Here is a 17,047-nt window from a genome sequence, read left to right as displayed (position 1 = left end):
ATATTATTTCTATTTTACCTTCAATAGACCAGGTACTGCTGGGATATGGAAACAAGAACAAGTAGACTATAATAGATAGACAGCAACACCAGACCCCAAACAATAAGAGGTTTTTGCAGGCTAGACACAAAGGTGGACTTTGAATTACCTCCATTGGAGATTTCATGACCCTTCAGCCCAAGAAACTGGGGAAGCCAGTTTCACAGCTTTCTCCTGTTCTGCAGGTGACTGCAAGCTGACTATTTTAAAAGGTGGTGGGGGTGATCTGCTGCCTGAACTGCTCATTAATAAGCATTCATTATTATGACCAAGCTGTGGAAAAGCCAAAGTGATGTTTTTGCATTAGCAAGGACAGCACAATTCAAATCATTATTCAGATTCTTTACACTTTATGGGTTGGATCCTGACTAAAGTTAGTCGACATTAACTCCCATTGATTTCTAATGGATATAAGTTAAACTAACATCATCTGGCCTTAACCCAGTGAGTTTGGGTACTTAATCAGTGCCCTGCTTAAGTCCGAGTGCTTCACTGTTCAATATGCAGCCATGCAAATAATTCTTCAACTCTATCAATAGACCCCTGACATTTAATACTTAGATTCTCTTTACCAAGATGCTAGTCTCTGGACTTTATAGTCTTTCATTCCTTAACATGAGCCAGCTGATAGCCCCCCACCCTCCAGCTCCAGTTCTATTTTGGGGGTCAGATTTTCCCTGCAGTTGCTCTCTATTATATTATCTACACTCTGAAATCTATGGAAAATGTTGAGGATATTAACATCCTTAAGCAAAGAAACCTAGAATGTAGTGCTTAGGTATAATAAGACACAAAGTTCAGGTCAGGAGATCAGGTGAATGCTTGTCTAAACAGGTATGTGTTCAAGGGCCAGCAGAATGCCAGTATAGATGGGGCCCCTCTTATTTCAGCTGGGAGAGAGTTCCACAGTACTGATGCCACCAGTGTAAAAGCCACAAACCAATAAGCATTCAGCCATGGGAAAACTGCATAGGTTTCATTTGCAGTTCTTAATGCCATTACTGGGCAATGGAAGGGAAGTTGTTTTCTTTTTCGGGTTGACAGAGAATGGCTTGCCTAAGGCCAGCGTGTTAGTTCAGTCTCTTACAGGGCAATTCTATGTATGTAAGTAAACTCCAATGAGGTAAATGGGACTCACAATCCAAGCTTGAAATCTAAACCTCTAAGTAAGCAACTCACCACCACTCCATCATTGATGGAGTGTTTGTGTTGATTGTGTTGGCAACCGTAGTCTAGTCCTTCCCAATTTCAATAAACATGCTGTTCAGGTTATGTGACCTGGTGGTTTCACACATTGATGCATGGAGAGCTCATTTAAAAGTACGGTAAATTGGGCAGCAAGCTTTCCAAGCTGTAGCTGTCCCCACTTCCCCCATCCTGAGAAAAGTGTCATCATATTCACAGCTGCTACACCCCAGCATTGGTGTAATCTTACTCCAAGGAGTTTCCTGTTTTCCCCTTCTTTCAAACAGCACTTGCAGCACATGCCACCCCAAAAGCACCTTGCTTGTTTCAGCTTATGTTGATTTATTTGCACCTTTAATCCAATTCTATTTTAGAAATGCCACATTGAATATTACTCTATAGATATTTTAAATTCACCTTATTGCTGTATGTTATTTAAAATTCAACAACAATGCTTCAACGAATATAATTTTCATTGTAAAGAGTAACATTTTGTGACCATGAATGCTGACAATTTGCCATGATGTATCATTTTTATATTGTTTCTGCTGTTTGACCTCTGATCTAATGTGATTTACCCGTGCTGAATCTGTTTCCTCTCAGTCTTATTTTGCTTTGCTGATACATGGAACATGTAACGTTTCTCTGATGTATCAAAATTAGCCTTTTTGTTATTTACTGGATTGGGGGTGGTATTAATGAAAGTAACCTTTGCCTGCACATTGCTTCATATTCATTTCCCGTGTACTAACTGGACATTGTGCTTTCAAACAAATCCAGATTATATCTTCAGAATCTTTCATTGTGAAATCACGGGGCTTGATTCAGGCCATGGTGGGTGCAGTACTTGCATGTGGAGCATAAGGCATAACAGAGCCAGTTCTCCCTTACATCCTTTGTGCGCACACATTCAGTGCACCTGACGTTTAGGTGTGGTGGCAAGTCTCCAAGCTTTGCATTTGTTGCTTGAGCAGAGGTGCCTGATACCTCACAGTGGCTTAGTGTCCACATTGAAGGGGAAGAAAGAGAGCTTTGTTATACATACCCTGTAGTGATAATCTGCATGTGGCTAGTGCAGTGGACTGGACTGAGTCCTTGGGAATGTTGGTAGCAGGTACTGCACTAAAATAGATGTTGATATCCATGTGAAAGAGATAGACAGAGGTACTTGTAAACTAATGCATGTCCATGCCTATATCAAAAGGGTTGTTATGTAGCTCCAAGTTCCACTAGTGTAAACCTCCTTTTTGTGCTTATGAGAGTTATAATATAAGTAGTTTAAAATGTTAATAATGCTTTTAAAAAAGAAAATTAGGATTCTAATATGAAATCAGGATTCTAACGTGTTAGTGATTAGGACTGCAGAGCCAGAGTATGGTATTTATGTGAGATTAATTAACGCAGGCTATGATATATGTGTAGCAAAACATTCCATTTATGTTGGTAGAGATCTGTATGTGTACCAAATGCATACAGAGAGACCAGACTCCACTAACCTCTACCTCTGTTCAATTTAATACTTATTTCGATTTGGCTTGGTTCATGGTTTCACCTCTCTAGTGAGTACCATGATCCGGGGGGGGGGGGGGAATGAAACCAATGCATTAATTTGGTAGAATATCATTGTTGCTTTGCACATAGAAAGCTGGCTTGATTACCGTCAATAAACAAAGTAATAGAGTCAGAGAGCATCTGGTTTTCCTCTTGTTTCTCATTACAATCTGACACAAACTGTTCTAGTCTGTTGACAAAACTAGATTTAGCTTCTATGGTTGTTGTTTACAAAGCAAACATTCATGCCCCACCCTGGTTTTATATTGATCTTTAGGCAAGTAAAGTGATCAATTTGATCCAGTCTTCTGTCCAGACCTGGTAGTGTTTGCTCTCTGTTTTGCATACTATCCCCTAAAATAACAACCTCTGTCCAACTATGAGAGCTTGAGGCAGCTGAGAAGTGGGCAGTGTCTGGTTTGAGTTAAATCCAAGCAGACAGCAAGTAAGAAAAGGATCTTTGATAGCTCCATGAGAGGGCAGTGCTGGCCGAAGCATTCTCTTCCTAGGGCAGCTACAATAAATGTGTCTGGAGGCCTTGGAGTAGCTGGCTGGCTGGCTAAAGGACCCTCACCTTATTTTGTAGTATTAGGCTTCTGTGAATTGTTTGATAGAAGTAATGAAAATGTTTAATCTGCCATGAGTCCTGCAGTGCTGTCAGGATTGGGATTGGGCTTGGATTGGCAGGCTTTGATGCAAAATGAAACAGAGCAGAACCCTGAATGGTGGAAACTTGAGTTGGAGGAGGGGATAATCTCACCTGTTCAACCCAAGTTCAGCCACTTTTGAAGGGGCAGCAGGGATTCTGGGTCTGCCCCCGTCGCTTTTCTGTGGAGTAGAGAGTCATTGAGGAGGATGTTGCTGGACTGCAACTCCCACCATGCCTAAGTGTTGGCCAGGCTCTCTGGACCTGATATGAACAACACTTGAAGGTACGTAGGCTAACCACTTCTGGTTTAGATGGTGAAAGATGTTGCTTTTTAATCCAAATGTCCCATCTGCTGACAAGAGTTTTGGATAATGCTGTTTAATTCCCATTTTGTTTCCTTTGCAGTTGTCTCGGGAATATATTGTAGAGAAGGGTTTCCTAAAATGGAAGCCTTTGAGGGGAGGGAGATATGGTTGGTGGAAAGTAGAAGGTCTTGGCTACCTTGTGGGACTGCAGATTTATCTACAAATAATTGGATGAGATGGAGCCAGATCATATTCTGTCTGAAGAGGTAAGGTTGGGGTGGTAGGTTGCATGTCTGTTCATCCCACATATTCTGAATCTCTCAAAGGGAGCTTGGAGGGGAAACTTCAGCTACAAACAAAAGCACTATTGAATGTGTTCTTAAGGATGCTCTGCAGTTCCATTAAGCATCTGTTAATACACTCCATGCTCTTTCGTTATGGATATGCAGGTTACACCTGGCATTGTGTATTAAATATGGTTTTGTTTTTTGTTTTGCAGGCTTCTGATTAACTGGAAGTTCCGTGGCCTAAGGAATAATTACATCTCCCCAACTTACTCTTCCAAGACATTTAGCAAGGAACAAGGCGGGGTATAGGTATATCCTATGATGGAAGTGTTTGCCTGTGAGAGAAGAAAACTGTGCTATTACAAACAAATACTGAAGCATTATGTGGCAATCCTCCATAAACAGCATTCTGAAGGCCATTAATAATACAGCTGTGTTGTATGCTGTAAGTCTGCTGTGAAGATATAGCAGTGTTTTGCTTTTCTTTCAATGCTATGATGTAATTAATGGTATTTGAGGGAAAGCAGGGTAGTATCTGAAGCCTGTGTTTCAAGATGCTCTCTGAAGAGAGACAGCAGTGTCTGCATTTGGTCTTTGGCAGAGCTTTCAGTCCACCAGAAAGGAAGTGGCGATAAAGATAAAGTGCCCTAGATGCCAGTTATGAAAGTACAAAGAAATTTGATGCACGCAACTCTCTCTTACAAAAACGTGAAGAAAAGCTGTTCGGTGTTTTTATTTACCACATGAGAAAGAAATGACTGATAGCAGAAAACCCTGGGAGAGAGGCATATGTATCCCTGCTTCTGTGGAGTTTCTTAACATAAATTATGACATCATACAGAAAAGCTACAAAAACAACACTATACATAACCACTTATATAAAGCACGTGACTCCTTTGCAAATAAAGACAAATGTTTAGAAACTGGAATTCCTTCTTCACTGGAAAGAACTGTGTATGCTGAAATTCAGTTACAAATGGATGGATCTCAAGTTGAGTTGAAGCCACTAAGAAGCCAGTCCTCTGTAAATAAAAATAAAAATGCAACTGAGAGTGCTGATTTCAATTATGTTAAAGAGAGAAAGAACATCTCAAAAAGTTTGTGTACCTTGCACAACAGCTTCATTTGGAATGAATGCTTACAGCCAGTACAGACTTATAATGATTGCACCAATAATTCTTCAGCTTGCACTTGTAAAACAATGGAACTACCAGCTACCTGTGGGAATAAAACTGGACAACAGTTGTGTGATTCCTATGGCACTACAGTGGATAACTATTTGTATTTGGAAAGAACAACCCCAAAACTCAACATGGCATGCTCAGGTCACAATTCTTCTAGTGGTAATATTACTGGAAAACTGGCTTCAAAGCCCAGTTTGAGCCATTATCAAAACTGCAACGAAGGCCACGGAGAAGAAATGGATGAAGATTTTTCTCGTACTAAGAAAGAGCGCTCCACTTTATTAGTCAGAAGATTTTGCAAAAATGATAAGGAGGTTAAGAAATCGGTCTATACTGGAACAAGAGCTATTGTTAAAACTTTACCATCGGGGCACATAGGAGCTGTCGCTTGGAGTTGTCTTGACCGGAAGAGAACCCACGATGAATTAAGGCACTCTAGGATTATATCAGAAGAATTAATTGACTTTCAGATTTCAGTGAGCCAAGCATTAAGTTCTTGCCTTCTGCAGTCCATATGGCATGGGGTAAGTGTCTTTTTATAACTTTCAGATGCCTTTCTAAACTTAGTGCTTGAGCGAGAGCAGCTGGTTGAGTGCTTCTGTGGAGCCATCTTCATGATCCTGCTGTGGCTTCTATGTACCTGGACAGTGCCAGGAGTGGGTCAGGGTTATGGCGAGATTGGAGTTTCAGGGGTGCACCAGTGGAAACAATGTGGCACTCCTGCCAGGGTACCCATGCAGTCCTTCCCTTCCCCACCACTATCCAAGCATCCTCCTCGTGACAGGTGTTAGGAGGGCAGCTTTGCAGCATCCACCCCCACCAAATGCCTGTCACACCTGTGCTTGAGAAATTCAAGACTGAAAAATTGCATTATGTTTAATTACCTATCTTGCCTCTAAATTAAAACAAGAAATTACAATCCATCTCTATCAGTTCCTTTAAATAAATATGGCAAGAGCTTTTCTTTGTGTGTGTGTGTGTGTGTAAAGTATATATTGCTATCAAAACAGCCTAGAGTTGGCTGCTCTGCAGGCGCTTAAGTGTGTGGTGCATTTTGTTGGTTATTAACTATCTCTACTATTCTCCAGCAACGAACCACAACTTCACATTATGGTTTGTTGGCAGTAAACATGCCATAGTTAAGCTGCAGGCAGCATTTACATACAATGCTAAGCCATGGTTTAATAAACCATAGCTTAATAAACCATTGTTTAGAATTATGTGTGAACCAGGCTGTGAGAACAGAATGCTGGACTAAATAAGACTTTGGTCAGATTCATCCAGGCCCTTCCTATGCTCTTATTTGGTTCTTCTGTCTTCTTGAGACTGAGAACAAGACTAAATTATTATTGTCTTACTTTATGTGCATTAATATGTGAGGGACTGATTTGGTGAGAACTTGCCTTGAGACAAATGGGAGATTTTATGGGCATTAGCTCTTCCAGTTGTGTGATTCTGTGAAAATACATTTATCTGTATGTTAATTCTGCTTCTGGCACGTTCTCATTATAGGAAAATACTTCATTTTCAAATCTTGTTATAAACCATGTTTGTGACCAGATTCAGATAGATTACTTTTATGCAGAGCAAGCTTATTTTGCCACAAATGCAAATATTATTTAACACACATGACAGCTGCCCTATTTGTGTACACATGGTTTTTCCTATATTGAGATGATGGCAGTCAAAAGGCTAGCCTGATATTCTGCCACTGCATATGGTTTTTATGATGCTATTTCTGTTTGGTTAATTTTAGCTGTGGTTTATGCTTTTTCTCATTACGACTGCTTGCATTTGAATTAATTCTAGAAAGGTAGGTTATTATCATTGGAAGACAGAAAAAGAATAAAGCTTCTGGGAGAGTTAATCCAAAGGTTAAAAGATGAAAATATTCAAGCTATTACCTTGGTGTGAAGAAAGACCACAGACTGCCTGCTTGACTAATCAACTCTCAAACAGTCTTTTTCTACTCTTCTTACTTAGCCTGTCTTACAAGCTCACTTGCTTAGTATTTCAGGTTGTGTACGTGGTATATTTTAAAAACTGGCTTGGCTTGTAGTTGTGCTTTCACCTCGTTTTCACTCAAAACACCTTTCCTTCAAGCATTGACCCCTGACACCAGCACTGTGCACACTTCTGTCCTCATCTCCCTCTGAGGTATGTTTCTTTGGCAGAAATAGATAATCATTTATGGTATGGTAACTATTTAAGAACTTCCCATATCATGATGCTGAGTTGATTTGCACAATACTGTACACTACTCAGCTATAGCTTGTGGTTAGTGAGAAAAAAGCTTAACCAACCATGGCTCCTGGTTTAAAAGAGTTAAAATTATAATTATAATTATTTATTGAATTTATATACTGCCCTGTACCCAGAGGTCTCAAGGCGGTTCACAGAATAAAATAAAAAATATAAAGCCACAAAATACATAATCAAAATAACAACAACCCAATAATACCCCCCAACCCCCCTCATTTTTAAGGGCAATATTAAAAGTTGACCTTTCCATCCCCTCCCCTTTTCCACCTTCTTGTATGTGGTATGACCAGTGCTTTTCCCCCTAGAAAAATAGATGTCAGTACTCACCGTGTAGTTGTTACAGTAAGTGCCACACTCTTTATCAACAACAAAAAGAGGTGCTGGTACTGCATACCATTGAGTATCCCCTAAAAAGCACTGGGTATGACTACATGCACTGATATACCAAGTGCTATATGGATATAATCTTAATTGTCATAATATGTAGTCAAATGATTCCCATGGATATATAAAATATCCGTATGCTAGCATTAATATATCATGTGCCCCATCTATCTTGTCTGTCAGTCTCTGACTGACTTACTGTCTGTCTGTCTGTCTGTCTGTCTATCTATAATATAAAATCTCTTTTAAAACTAACAAATCCAATAAAGTGCTTTTTGATGTTTGAGATTTTGTTGCTCTGCAGCTCCACCATAATGTGTTTAACATCCATATTAGGAGTTAAAGGCCATACTCATCTGACTTGTTCTAAGCAGCATCAAGATGCCAAAAGCAGTGTAGAAGAGTGCCAGACTTAGCAGAGATTTAAAGAAAATTCCACATGATTGTGACTCAGTGAATCCAAGGCAGGGAAGTGTGGTGGGAGGGTGGATGGGTGGGTGGAACACCCTAATCAATGTCCAAACCCCAGCAGTTTAATTCAGCAGCATGGAATTGATTTTGCCAACACCTTTCAAAAACTATTAAATGAGCAAGTTATAAATAAAGTAAATAAATAAAACAAGGTAGCAATTGAAACACCTGATAAAAAAGGGCAGTCTCCTTTAAACAGAAACCTTCCTTTTCATTTCTGTTATTTAAAAGAGAAAAGAATGGAACAAAACACAGGGGTTAGAAACAATTTATTCCAGTCACAGGTTGCAAAGGGAGTTGCAGATGTGGGAATCATCCAAATGCCTTAAACAGTGACCAAACTTTCAAGGCCTTCACAGTTTGGTTTCTTTTTCAGCTTGTTGCTCAGCGATGCCTGTAGCATTTATATTTTATTTTTTTAAACCAAATTTATATGCCACTTGATTGTAACAAAACCTCTAAGCGGGTCATGCTCTGCTATTGCAGAGTGATACAATTGGTCTGTAATAAACTAAAACATAGAACAGGGTTGTAGCATGGCTATCTCTTAAGTTTAACCAGCTAATTCATCGTTCTCATAGTATTTCAGTTAGCTGTGTGTACACTCAGTGGAAAATAGAGCTTCCTTCAGCAGGAGTGGCTAATCATTTTTGAGCTGAGTGCTGCCGCCTTGCTTCAACTCTCCAAGGGCCATGTGATAAAGTGGGTGTGGCCAAGTTGGGAAAGTGGGCGTGGCTGAAGTGGGAAATTTAATACCTTTCCTACAACTGCCACAAAGTATATAAGTATATTTATACCAGATGGGCAGGGTATAAATTATTATTATTATTATTATTATTATTATTATTATTATTATTATTATTATTATTATTTTATTCCATTCAATCCACAAATGAACCCCTCCCTTCATTAAGCCCTATAGTATTTTTAACTATTTCCCCATATATATTCCTTCAAAGACCTTCAAAGTTCCTTTCTTCCCACCCAAAATGTCTTCAAATGCATTCCGTTTTCTCACCAATAGGTGTTGATTACTTCATTACCTCTATCCACTTCACTGTAGCTTCATGGTTTCTTCCCCTTTGTTGATTTGGATGATAATCAGAATCAGGATAGGGGGTTGGGTGGGCTCAGAGCTGGATCCAAATCCTGGTCCATCCCATGTGGGTCAGGGAACACCAGAGCCTCTCCTGAGCCCTGAGGAGAGACACGTCTGCCACCCAACTGGGGCTGGTCCACAGACTCCTTGGGCGAATCCAGAGACTTCAGAGGTGGAAACTACATTACCCTGAAGGAGCCAACTGCTACAGTGGCAGGCACCAAGCCTTTAACTAGCTAGGAGACAGCCTCAGAGGGTGCTGATTCTGGTAAGCACCTAACTATAAAATTCACCCGCTTGCTCTAGGATCCTGCTGAGACTACATGAGGCTTCAGCTCCAGGAGCAATATTGGTGGTCCTGAACCCACACCTTGGACTACCTTCAAGGTGCATTTGTTTTTGGAATCAGGAATTGATTTTCCCTTGCTTGGACCATCACTCCTCATTAGTTGTGGGCATCTCTGTGGATCACAACAGTTTCAGGGGGTGAAGATGGATCCTGTTCAGGATGAGTGAGCTGGCTATCCCAGCAACCTTACTGGGGCCTAAATAAGTGCTTTTTACAGGTTATTTGCAGGCCCAGAAAGTGTCAAACAGCATCAGCTAGCAGAGACCGCCATCATCTCAAAGGCCTGTTACAACCAGTGCAGCTTGGCAGAGCATCTGCTCAGTTGTTGTCCCAAGGACTCTGATTCATATGATTTGTAAGTCACCACACGTGACACGTGGGTGGCACTGTGGTCTAAACCACAGAGCCTAGGGCTTGCCGATCAGAAGGTCGGCGGTTCGAATTCCCGCAACGGGGTGAGCTCCCATTGCTTGGTGCCAGCTCCTGCCAACCTAGCAGTTCGAAAACACGCCAGTGCAAGTAGATAAATAGGTACTGCTCCGGCGGGAAGGTAAACGGTGTTTCCGTGCGCTGCTCTGGTTCGCCACAAGCGGCTTAGTCATGCCGGCCACATGACCCAGAAGCTGTCTGCAGACAAACTCCGGCTCCCTCGGCCTATAGAGCAAGATGAGCGCCACAACCCCAGAGTTGTCCGCGACTGGACCTAGTTGTCTGGGATACCTTTACCTTTACCTTTACACGTAGGGGAAGGGGAGCCCTTGACACACATCCCTCCAGTCTGTCTGTAGGTAAGGCTCTCCCATCATCCTCCGACTCTGAGGGTGACTTCCCTATAGCTTCTCCTGTCCCACAGCCATGCAGGAGCATGGTGACTACCAAATCTGCTATGGACCATTTAAGGAGGGTTGTCTAGGAGCTGCCCAGGGTCCTGATTTGCCTTGCTTTCCATGACGGGTAACTGCTATCACTTCCCCAGCAAACACTACACCCCATCAGAGCAGAATATATTGAATTTTTTAGGTGGGGGGGGGGAATACCTAATATATTTCTATTTTTAGGGAACTTTTGATATCTATGCTACTAATTACTTATGTGGATTTAATTTTAGAGAAAATGTGCTATTATTGGTACAGTAGTGCTATAACATAACAGTTGTAACAATATGTTAAAGGTAAGTAAAAATTTATCAGCTTTAGAGATTGACCCATAAGTAGTAGCAGTTGCCAGGACCTTAGCATGTTCACCTCTACATAGCTCCAGCCTTATTTCAGATATTGTGATATATCAAAATACCATGACGTTTAACTGGTGATAGCCCAGCCCTACTTTCTAGCCAATGAGGTAAAATTGTCTAATGGGTAAAACATAAAAGGTGTATAGTATGTTGTATGACACCTATTAAATCTTTTCATTTGAAAGTGAGATGGATATACCCTCTGGTGGAGAAAATTATTAATACAGATCCCTTGCTATACTGGGATAATAAACAGCTTGTTTTCATAGCATTGACATTTTCTGATATGCTGTGGTCTTGGTAGATTTAGAGAGGTATTTTATTTTCAGAAGTTTGTGGATTGTGAAAAGAGATTGTAAAACAAAGTCATTGTGTTTGTAAGTGCAGCATGTGACTAATTGTTCTGCATAACGTTTAATGTTCTGTTTTTTACAAACACCAGGTATTAGACTTTTGTTTAATTTGGTATTTGATAACTGAGGACTTCAGATTGCAGCCTCATTTATCCTAAGATTTTCCTAATCTTTTGCATATTAAAAATGGTGAGTTCTATTAAAAATATTCCTGAGAGATAGCTGTGTTGTTGTTTGCTGCAAGTGACTTAAAACAGCACAAAATATGTGAAACAAGCACACTTGAATTGAACAACAACAAAAATTCACACATATAGACCTTGCACAATAACTATTTTCTGAATTTTGGTCAAATAAATATGATATGGACTACTTCTGAACTTTGTCCTATTCTCAAAACAAATGCAGCACCAGCTAATCACAAGACAAAGGTTAATAAAAGGATACAAATGTATGAAGCAAAATCTTGCCTTTGATACCTGCTTCTAAAAACTAAAAATTATAATAATAACCACATGAAATGTTTCATATTTTTTGAAGAAGTGGAAACTGTAAAACTCAAAAGTTGTAGTAAATAAGCATACTACTAAATGTCTTTTATCTTAATGGCTGAACAGTTGTGACCCACAACATTCTGTTATTAAAGATATAATCAGTAATCTTTTTGGCTAAAAAACCGAGGTGCTAGTACTCGTATATTGATAAAAGTGATACGGGTGCCATATCAGCACAAACTGGTTGTCACAGGGAGCGATAGATAGATAGATAAGTGACAATACTCTTTGCTGGTGAGTACTGTAACCAAAAAAAGCTCACTGGGCATAATAAGAGCTTACTTTTTCATTATTATTATTATTATTATTATTATTACTATTATTACTTGTAGCTTCTGAAAAGATGCTAGAGTTAGGCTGTTGCCTAATCCTCCAGTTCTCTACACTGAATTGCCTTTTAATTTCTGTGCTCTTTGCCTGGTTATTTGAGGAAACAACTTCTACTAGAATGGAACTAGCTAGCCAAAAGAGAATAGTGATGTTTTCTTAGGATCCCATCGTGACACAGACACTTGTCCAGATTTAACAAAAAATGGCTTAAATTATAAAACTAAGTTTGAGATAATATAAAAATACTTAACAATGAACGCCATATATACTATATGTATGTTACGCATGTATTTCCTTCTCTCTGCATGGATGCCTAAATATTCTCACTAAAGGTTATGAACCAATATTCAAATACCTCTTCAGCTTAGGGGTTTTTTATTAGTACTTTGAAAATAGCTGGCTGCAGTTGTGGCTGCAGTACTGGAATCCTCAATTATAATAATAATTATTATTATTATTTTGCTTTCCTTTAGCCATATACTGTACGCTTTTTATGATTTTTGTTCTCAATCTTGGGTTGTTGAAATTTGAATTTCTGGCCAGCAGGTGGAGACTGAATAAAACTTTCAGCATTTATTTTGTAGCTGGATTTATTCTGAGCAAGGGAAGCAAACCCCAAACAACCTGAGCGTTTTCAAAGATATGAAAATGAAAATAAAATAGTATTGTTTAATCCCACCACCAGAAATGCACTTTTGCCCAGGTTTCTGGCAATGGCAGCACTCCTTTACTCACTCATCCAGCTTCCCAGTCTAGCCTCATTGGCAGCAGTTAATTAATGATTTCAGCCCGAGGTCTTTCATAGGCCTTGGCTTAGATCCTTTTAAAGTGGAGAACATTCTGTATTCAAAGCATGGTAGGCCTGCCATTTTCCAGACATTACAGGGATTTCAAAGGCAGAATTGACATCCGGCCGGGGGGGGGGGGGATTTCCGAAATGTGGCACTTTGTCCTGGATCTTAAAATCGAAAAACTGCGGGAGTTTTTGTTTAAAAAAAAAACAAAACCACCTAGATTTTACTTTTTGAAATACAGTGGTATCTTGGTTCTCGACCTTAATCTGTTGCAGAAGTCCATTCTACTCCCAAAATAGTCGAAAACCAAGGCACGGCTTCCAATTGGCTGCAGGAGCTTCCCGCACTCAAGTGAAAGCTACGTTGGATGTTCAGCTTCCAAAAAACGTTTGCAAACTGGAACACTTACTTCTGGGTTTTTGACGTTCGGGAGCCAATTTGTTTGTCAATGAAGCTGTTTGAGAACCCAGGTTCCACTGTATAGCAACCCTAAGTTATGGTTCCAGCTTTCTATGCATCTGCAAGTTTCTTTAAAACACTTCAAATCTTTCTGAGGCTGGAGAGAGGGAAAACACACAGTGTAGTTTTACAAATGTTTCTAAACCGTCAATATTTTATTTATTTGCTGCAATATTAGTCTCATATTTTTTTAATGCCAAAGCCTGCTCAAAGGCAGTCTGAATAATAAATGATAGAATGGCACAGTACAGCGAAAACACAATTTTAAAAATCTCAACAATAGTAGCAGCGATACTAAAACAGCACTGTAAAACACAACAGCAGATGAAACAACAGCAGTCTTGCTGTCTCTGTTGCTTATGCTCTTAGTTGCTCTAACTTTCATCAGTCAATCCCATAATGAGAATTATTTGGGTAAATGTTCGTCTTTTGAATGAAAACCTTTCACGTTTGTTTTACCTGCATCTTGTTGAATGGGGATTTTAATTTTATAAACATTTTATATTTCCCAGATAGTGATTGGGCATCAGACTTTATAAAGTGTTTGTTTGTTTGTTTGTTTGCCAAATGTGTTACATTTTGCAGAAAATAATTTTTAATATTCCATCCATATGTTTCTTTCACTCTGGTGGCAAGATTTCATTTCTTTCCAGTGTTGATAGGAAAGACGCAGAGTAATTGGCTACAGTGGCTTCAGGAGATAAAATAATCAATTAGGAGAGTAGAAACCAAGAGACGCAGAGGGCTCCAAATCATGGTTTGGAGGACTGCCTGATCAAAGCCAGTATTTTCCCATGAGAGAGGGTTCATGACCTTTGCTTTGCAGTTGAAATAGCAAAACCCTTGAAGGATACACCAGTTAGAATCAAAGTGGATTACAGCAATAAAACCATTAAAAAAATTAAAACTACACACTGATTAACCATTGTTTATTGGTTACTTGTTTGCATAGGCCGGGTGGAAAAGTTTTCAGCAAGCATTAAAAAGTTGGCTGTGGTCGACACAGTCAAATGCTTTTGCATAGTCAATGAAGCAGAAGTAGATGTTTTTCTGGAACTCTCTAGCTTTCTCCGTAATCCAGCGCATGTTCGCAATTTGGTCTCTGGTTCCTCTGCCCCTTCGAAATCCAGCTTGCACTTCTGGGAGTTCTCGGTCCACATACTGCTTAAGCCTGCCTTGTAGAATTTTAAGCATAACCTTGCTAGCGTGTGAAATGAGCGCAATTGTGCGGTAGTTCGAGCATTCTTTGGCACTGCCCTTCTTTGGGGTTGGGATGTAGACTGATCTTCTCCAGTTACTACATTAAATAAAGGAAGGAACTGGAGTGCATGTGTGTGGGAGGGGGAGAAGGTAGGAACCTAAAGCACTGGGGATAAGGGCCACATTCTCTGGTGGGCATTCTTCAGGGGGGTTGCATGGACTGGGCTAGAGGAGCAAGTGGGTGGCAATATAGATATGGCTCTGTAGGCTATATTCCAATTACCGGTAAGTCAAAGGTTGCTATACCCACCCATATCTCTCTATCCTAAATCCCCCAAATGGGGCATTATTACAGCACAGTGGCATATACAGCAGGGCAGACATCCTCAAGGAGGACATGGTGTTAAAGATCTCACCACAACCAACACCATATCACAAACTGTGTATGAATACCCCCTTGGGAGAAACACAGCCCTGGATCCCCCTTAGACACACAGAAATAGGTGCACAGCTCTTTGGATTCTGGCTCCTGTATTTAATTAGGATGATAGGCAGGTTCATTGAAAGAATAGCGTGTTCAGAACCGTGTCTTTAGGGACTAGATGATCTTGAGTACAAGTCACGAGGTGACTCCCACAGCAAACATCAAATTTCATAATGTCTAAATAGCCTGTTACTATCCTCCTGCCCAAGCTGCAAGTTCACAAAGAAGAAAGGGAATCTCATTGTTTATATGCCAGGAAAGCACTTAAACTGTGTTTGAACAAACCTGATATACTTTTGGTTTCACTAGGGCTGCCAAGAACAGATTGGCTGTATTGTAAGGTGGATCATAGCATATTAAAGGAGCTTAAGAGACTAAAGCAGTCCTTGTGCTAGATGGTATCAGGGTTCCTTCCACCAGGGCAAAACTGTGGTAATCGTAGGCCAGTTTCCTTATTACCAGTCTTTAAAGGCTGCAGTTATGGTAGTTGGCCCACATGTGAAGCATTTCAACCATATCATGTTAGATTTTGAAGGTAAACATTTTAAACCTTAATGCACCAGCTCAGTTCACATGACAGAAATGACCTTGGAAACAGCCTTGGGCTTGCACACTGTCCTTCCTGTGTGCTCAAAGTATTTAGTTACTTCCTAGGTTTTTTTTTTTGGCAAACCATAGTTTGTTGTTACATCAGAACCAGAAACTATTGTTTGTGTTCGCCTTGTTAAACTTGTTTGTGCACCAGCATTAAATCATGGCCATTGTCACTGACAGCTAGGTCTCTTTCTGCCTTTAATGCAGAGATGGGGACCCCCCCCCCTTTCTGGGCAACATTCCAGAGCTCACAAGCCAGAGGCAAAAGTAACCGAAGTGGCAAATACAAATTTTACCTTTGTGCAAGTAGGCTGCTTTCAGCATGCACTCACACACCCGTCTTTATCCTTCAGCTAGCCTGATAAAAACAGTCAAGAATAGTGTGTATGCTAGTCTGATTAAGGTTGTGGATGAGGTTTGTGTGTGGCTTGCGAGAGGCCTTAGAGTCAGATAGAAAGGCCTGGAGGCCTGACATTCCCCAGGCTTGCTCTAGTGCTTATGTGAGCTGAAGGCTTATGGATAGGAACTGAAAATCTGGCAAAACAAAGCAAATTAAACTTCTTAAACTTCCAGTTCCTTTACTTTTAGATGTGGCAGTATGCAAGTGAACCTGAAATCAGATAGGTGGGGTGAGAATTTAGTCTGTGCCAGACTGACAAGAAGCCTTTATTGGACTAGGCAGAATCCTTGTGTCACCTGATTGCCTCAAATCTACAAACTGTTGCACAGAATGAAGCAAGCTAGCAGTTCCACTCTCTGGTAAGCATGGGCGTAGCCAGGATTTACTTTAAGGGGGGGCAGGCATTGTATTAGAGGGGCAGAACCGAGTTATTTGTGATGCAGTTGGTCAGTTAAGTATTTTTATTTATTTACTTGATTGAGGGGGGGAAAGCTTCTCTCCCCCCCCCCTCCTGACTACACTCATGCTGGTAAGCTACCAGCAGTAGCAAATAGTATGGCACGTCACCACCTCTCAGTTGACGGTCCTCCAGTCAGGCACGTCACTGCTGCTTACTGGGGAGCAGAGGGGAAAGGTGGTAGCAAGCTCAGCATAGTACAAATGCACTGGCAGAGCCAATCCAGCACTCCTGCCATTGCTGTTGCATTGTGCCAACATCAACACTGATTCATGACACAGAAATAAAGGTTCCTTGAGTATATGAGACCTCTTGTGCCTTACCTCTCCAGGATGTTTGTTTGTTTATTTAGCAAGATTTATACAATGCTTAATCAAAATAGCAAGAATATATGAGCTGCTTACAAAACTGAGGCAAAAAAGA

The 17,047-nt window shown here is 40.4% G+C and overlaps 1 protein-coding gene across 2 annotated transcripts in view; it reads left to right on the top strand.

The window, feature by feature from the left end:
* The first annotated feature begins 4,228 nt into the window (after window positions 1-4,228).
* The window catches only part of PLCE1 (phospholipase C epsilon 1), a 99,682-nt gene continuing 86,863 nt past the window's right edge, over window positions 4,229-17,047 (top strand). For both annotated transcript variants that reach the window (XM_033149253.1, XM_033149252.1), the window contains exon 1: window positions 4,229-5,724. In XM_033149253.1, coding sequence (XP_033005144.1) covers window positions 4,771-5,724 — 954 coding nt within the window. In that variant the 5' untranslated portion in view covers window positions 4,229-4,770. The remainder of the gene's footprint in view (window positions 5,725-17,047) is intronic.

The sequence above is a fragment of the Lacerta agilis genome, chromosome 5 (assembly GCF_009819535.1).
Source record: "Lacerta agilis isolate rLacAgi1 chromosome 5, rLacAgi1.pri, whole genome shotgun sequence".
NCBI lineage: Eukaryota > Metazoa > Chordata > Lepidosauria > Squamata > Lacertidae > Lacerta > Lacerta agilis.
The sequence above is the reverse complement of the archived record's forward strand: the minus strand, read 5'-3'. Positions and strand labels throughout refer to the sequence as shown.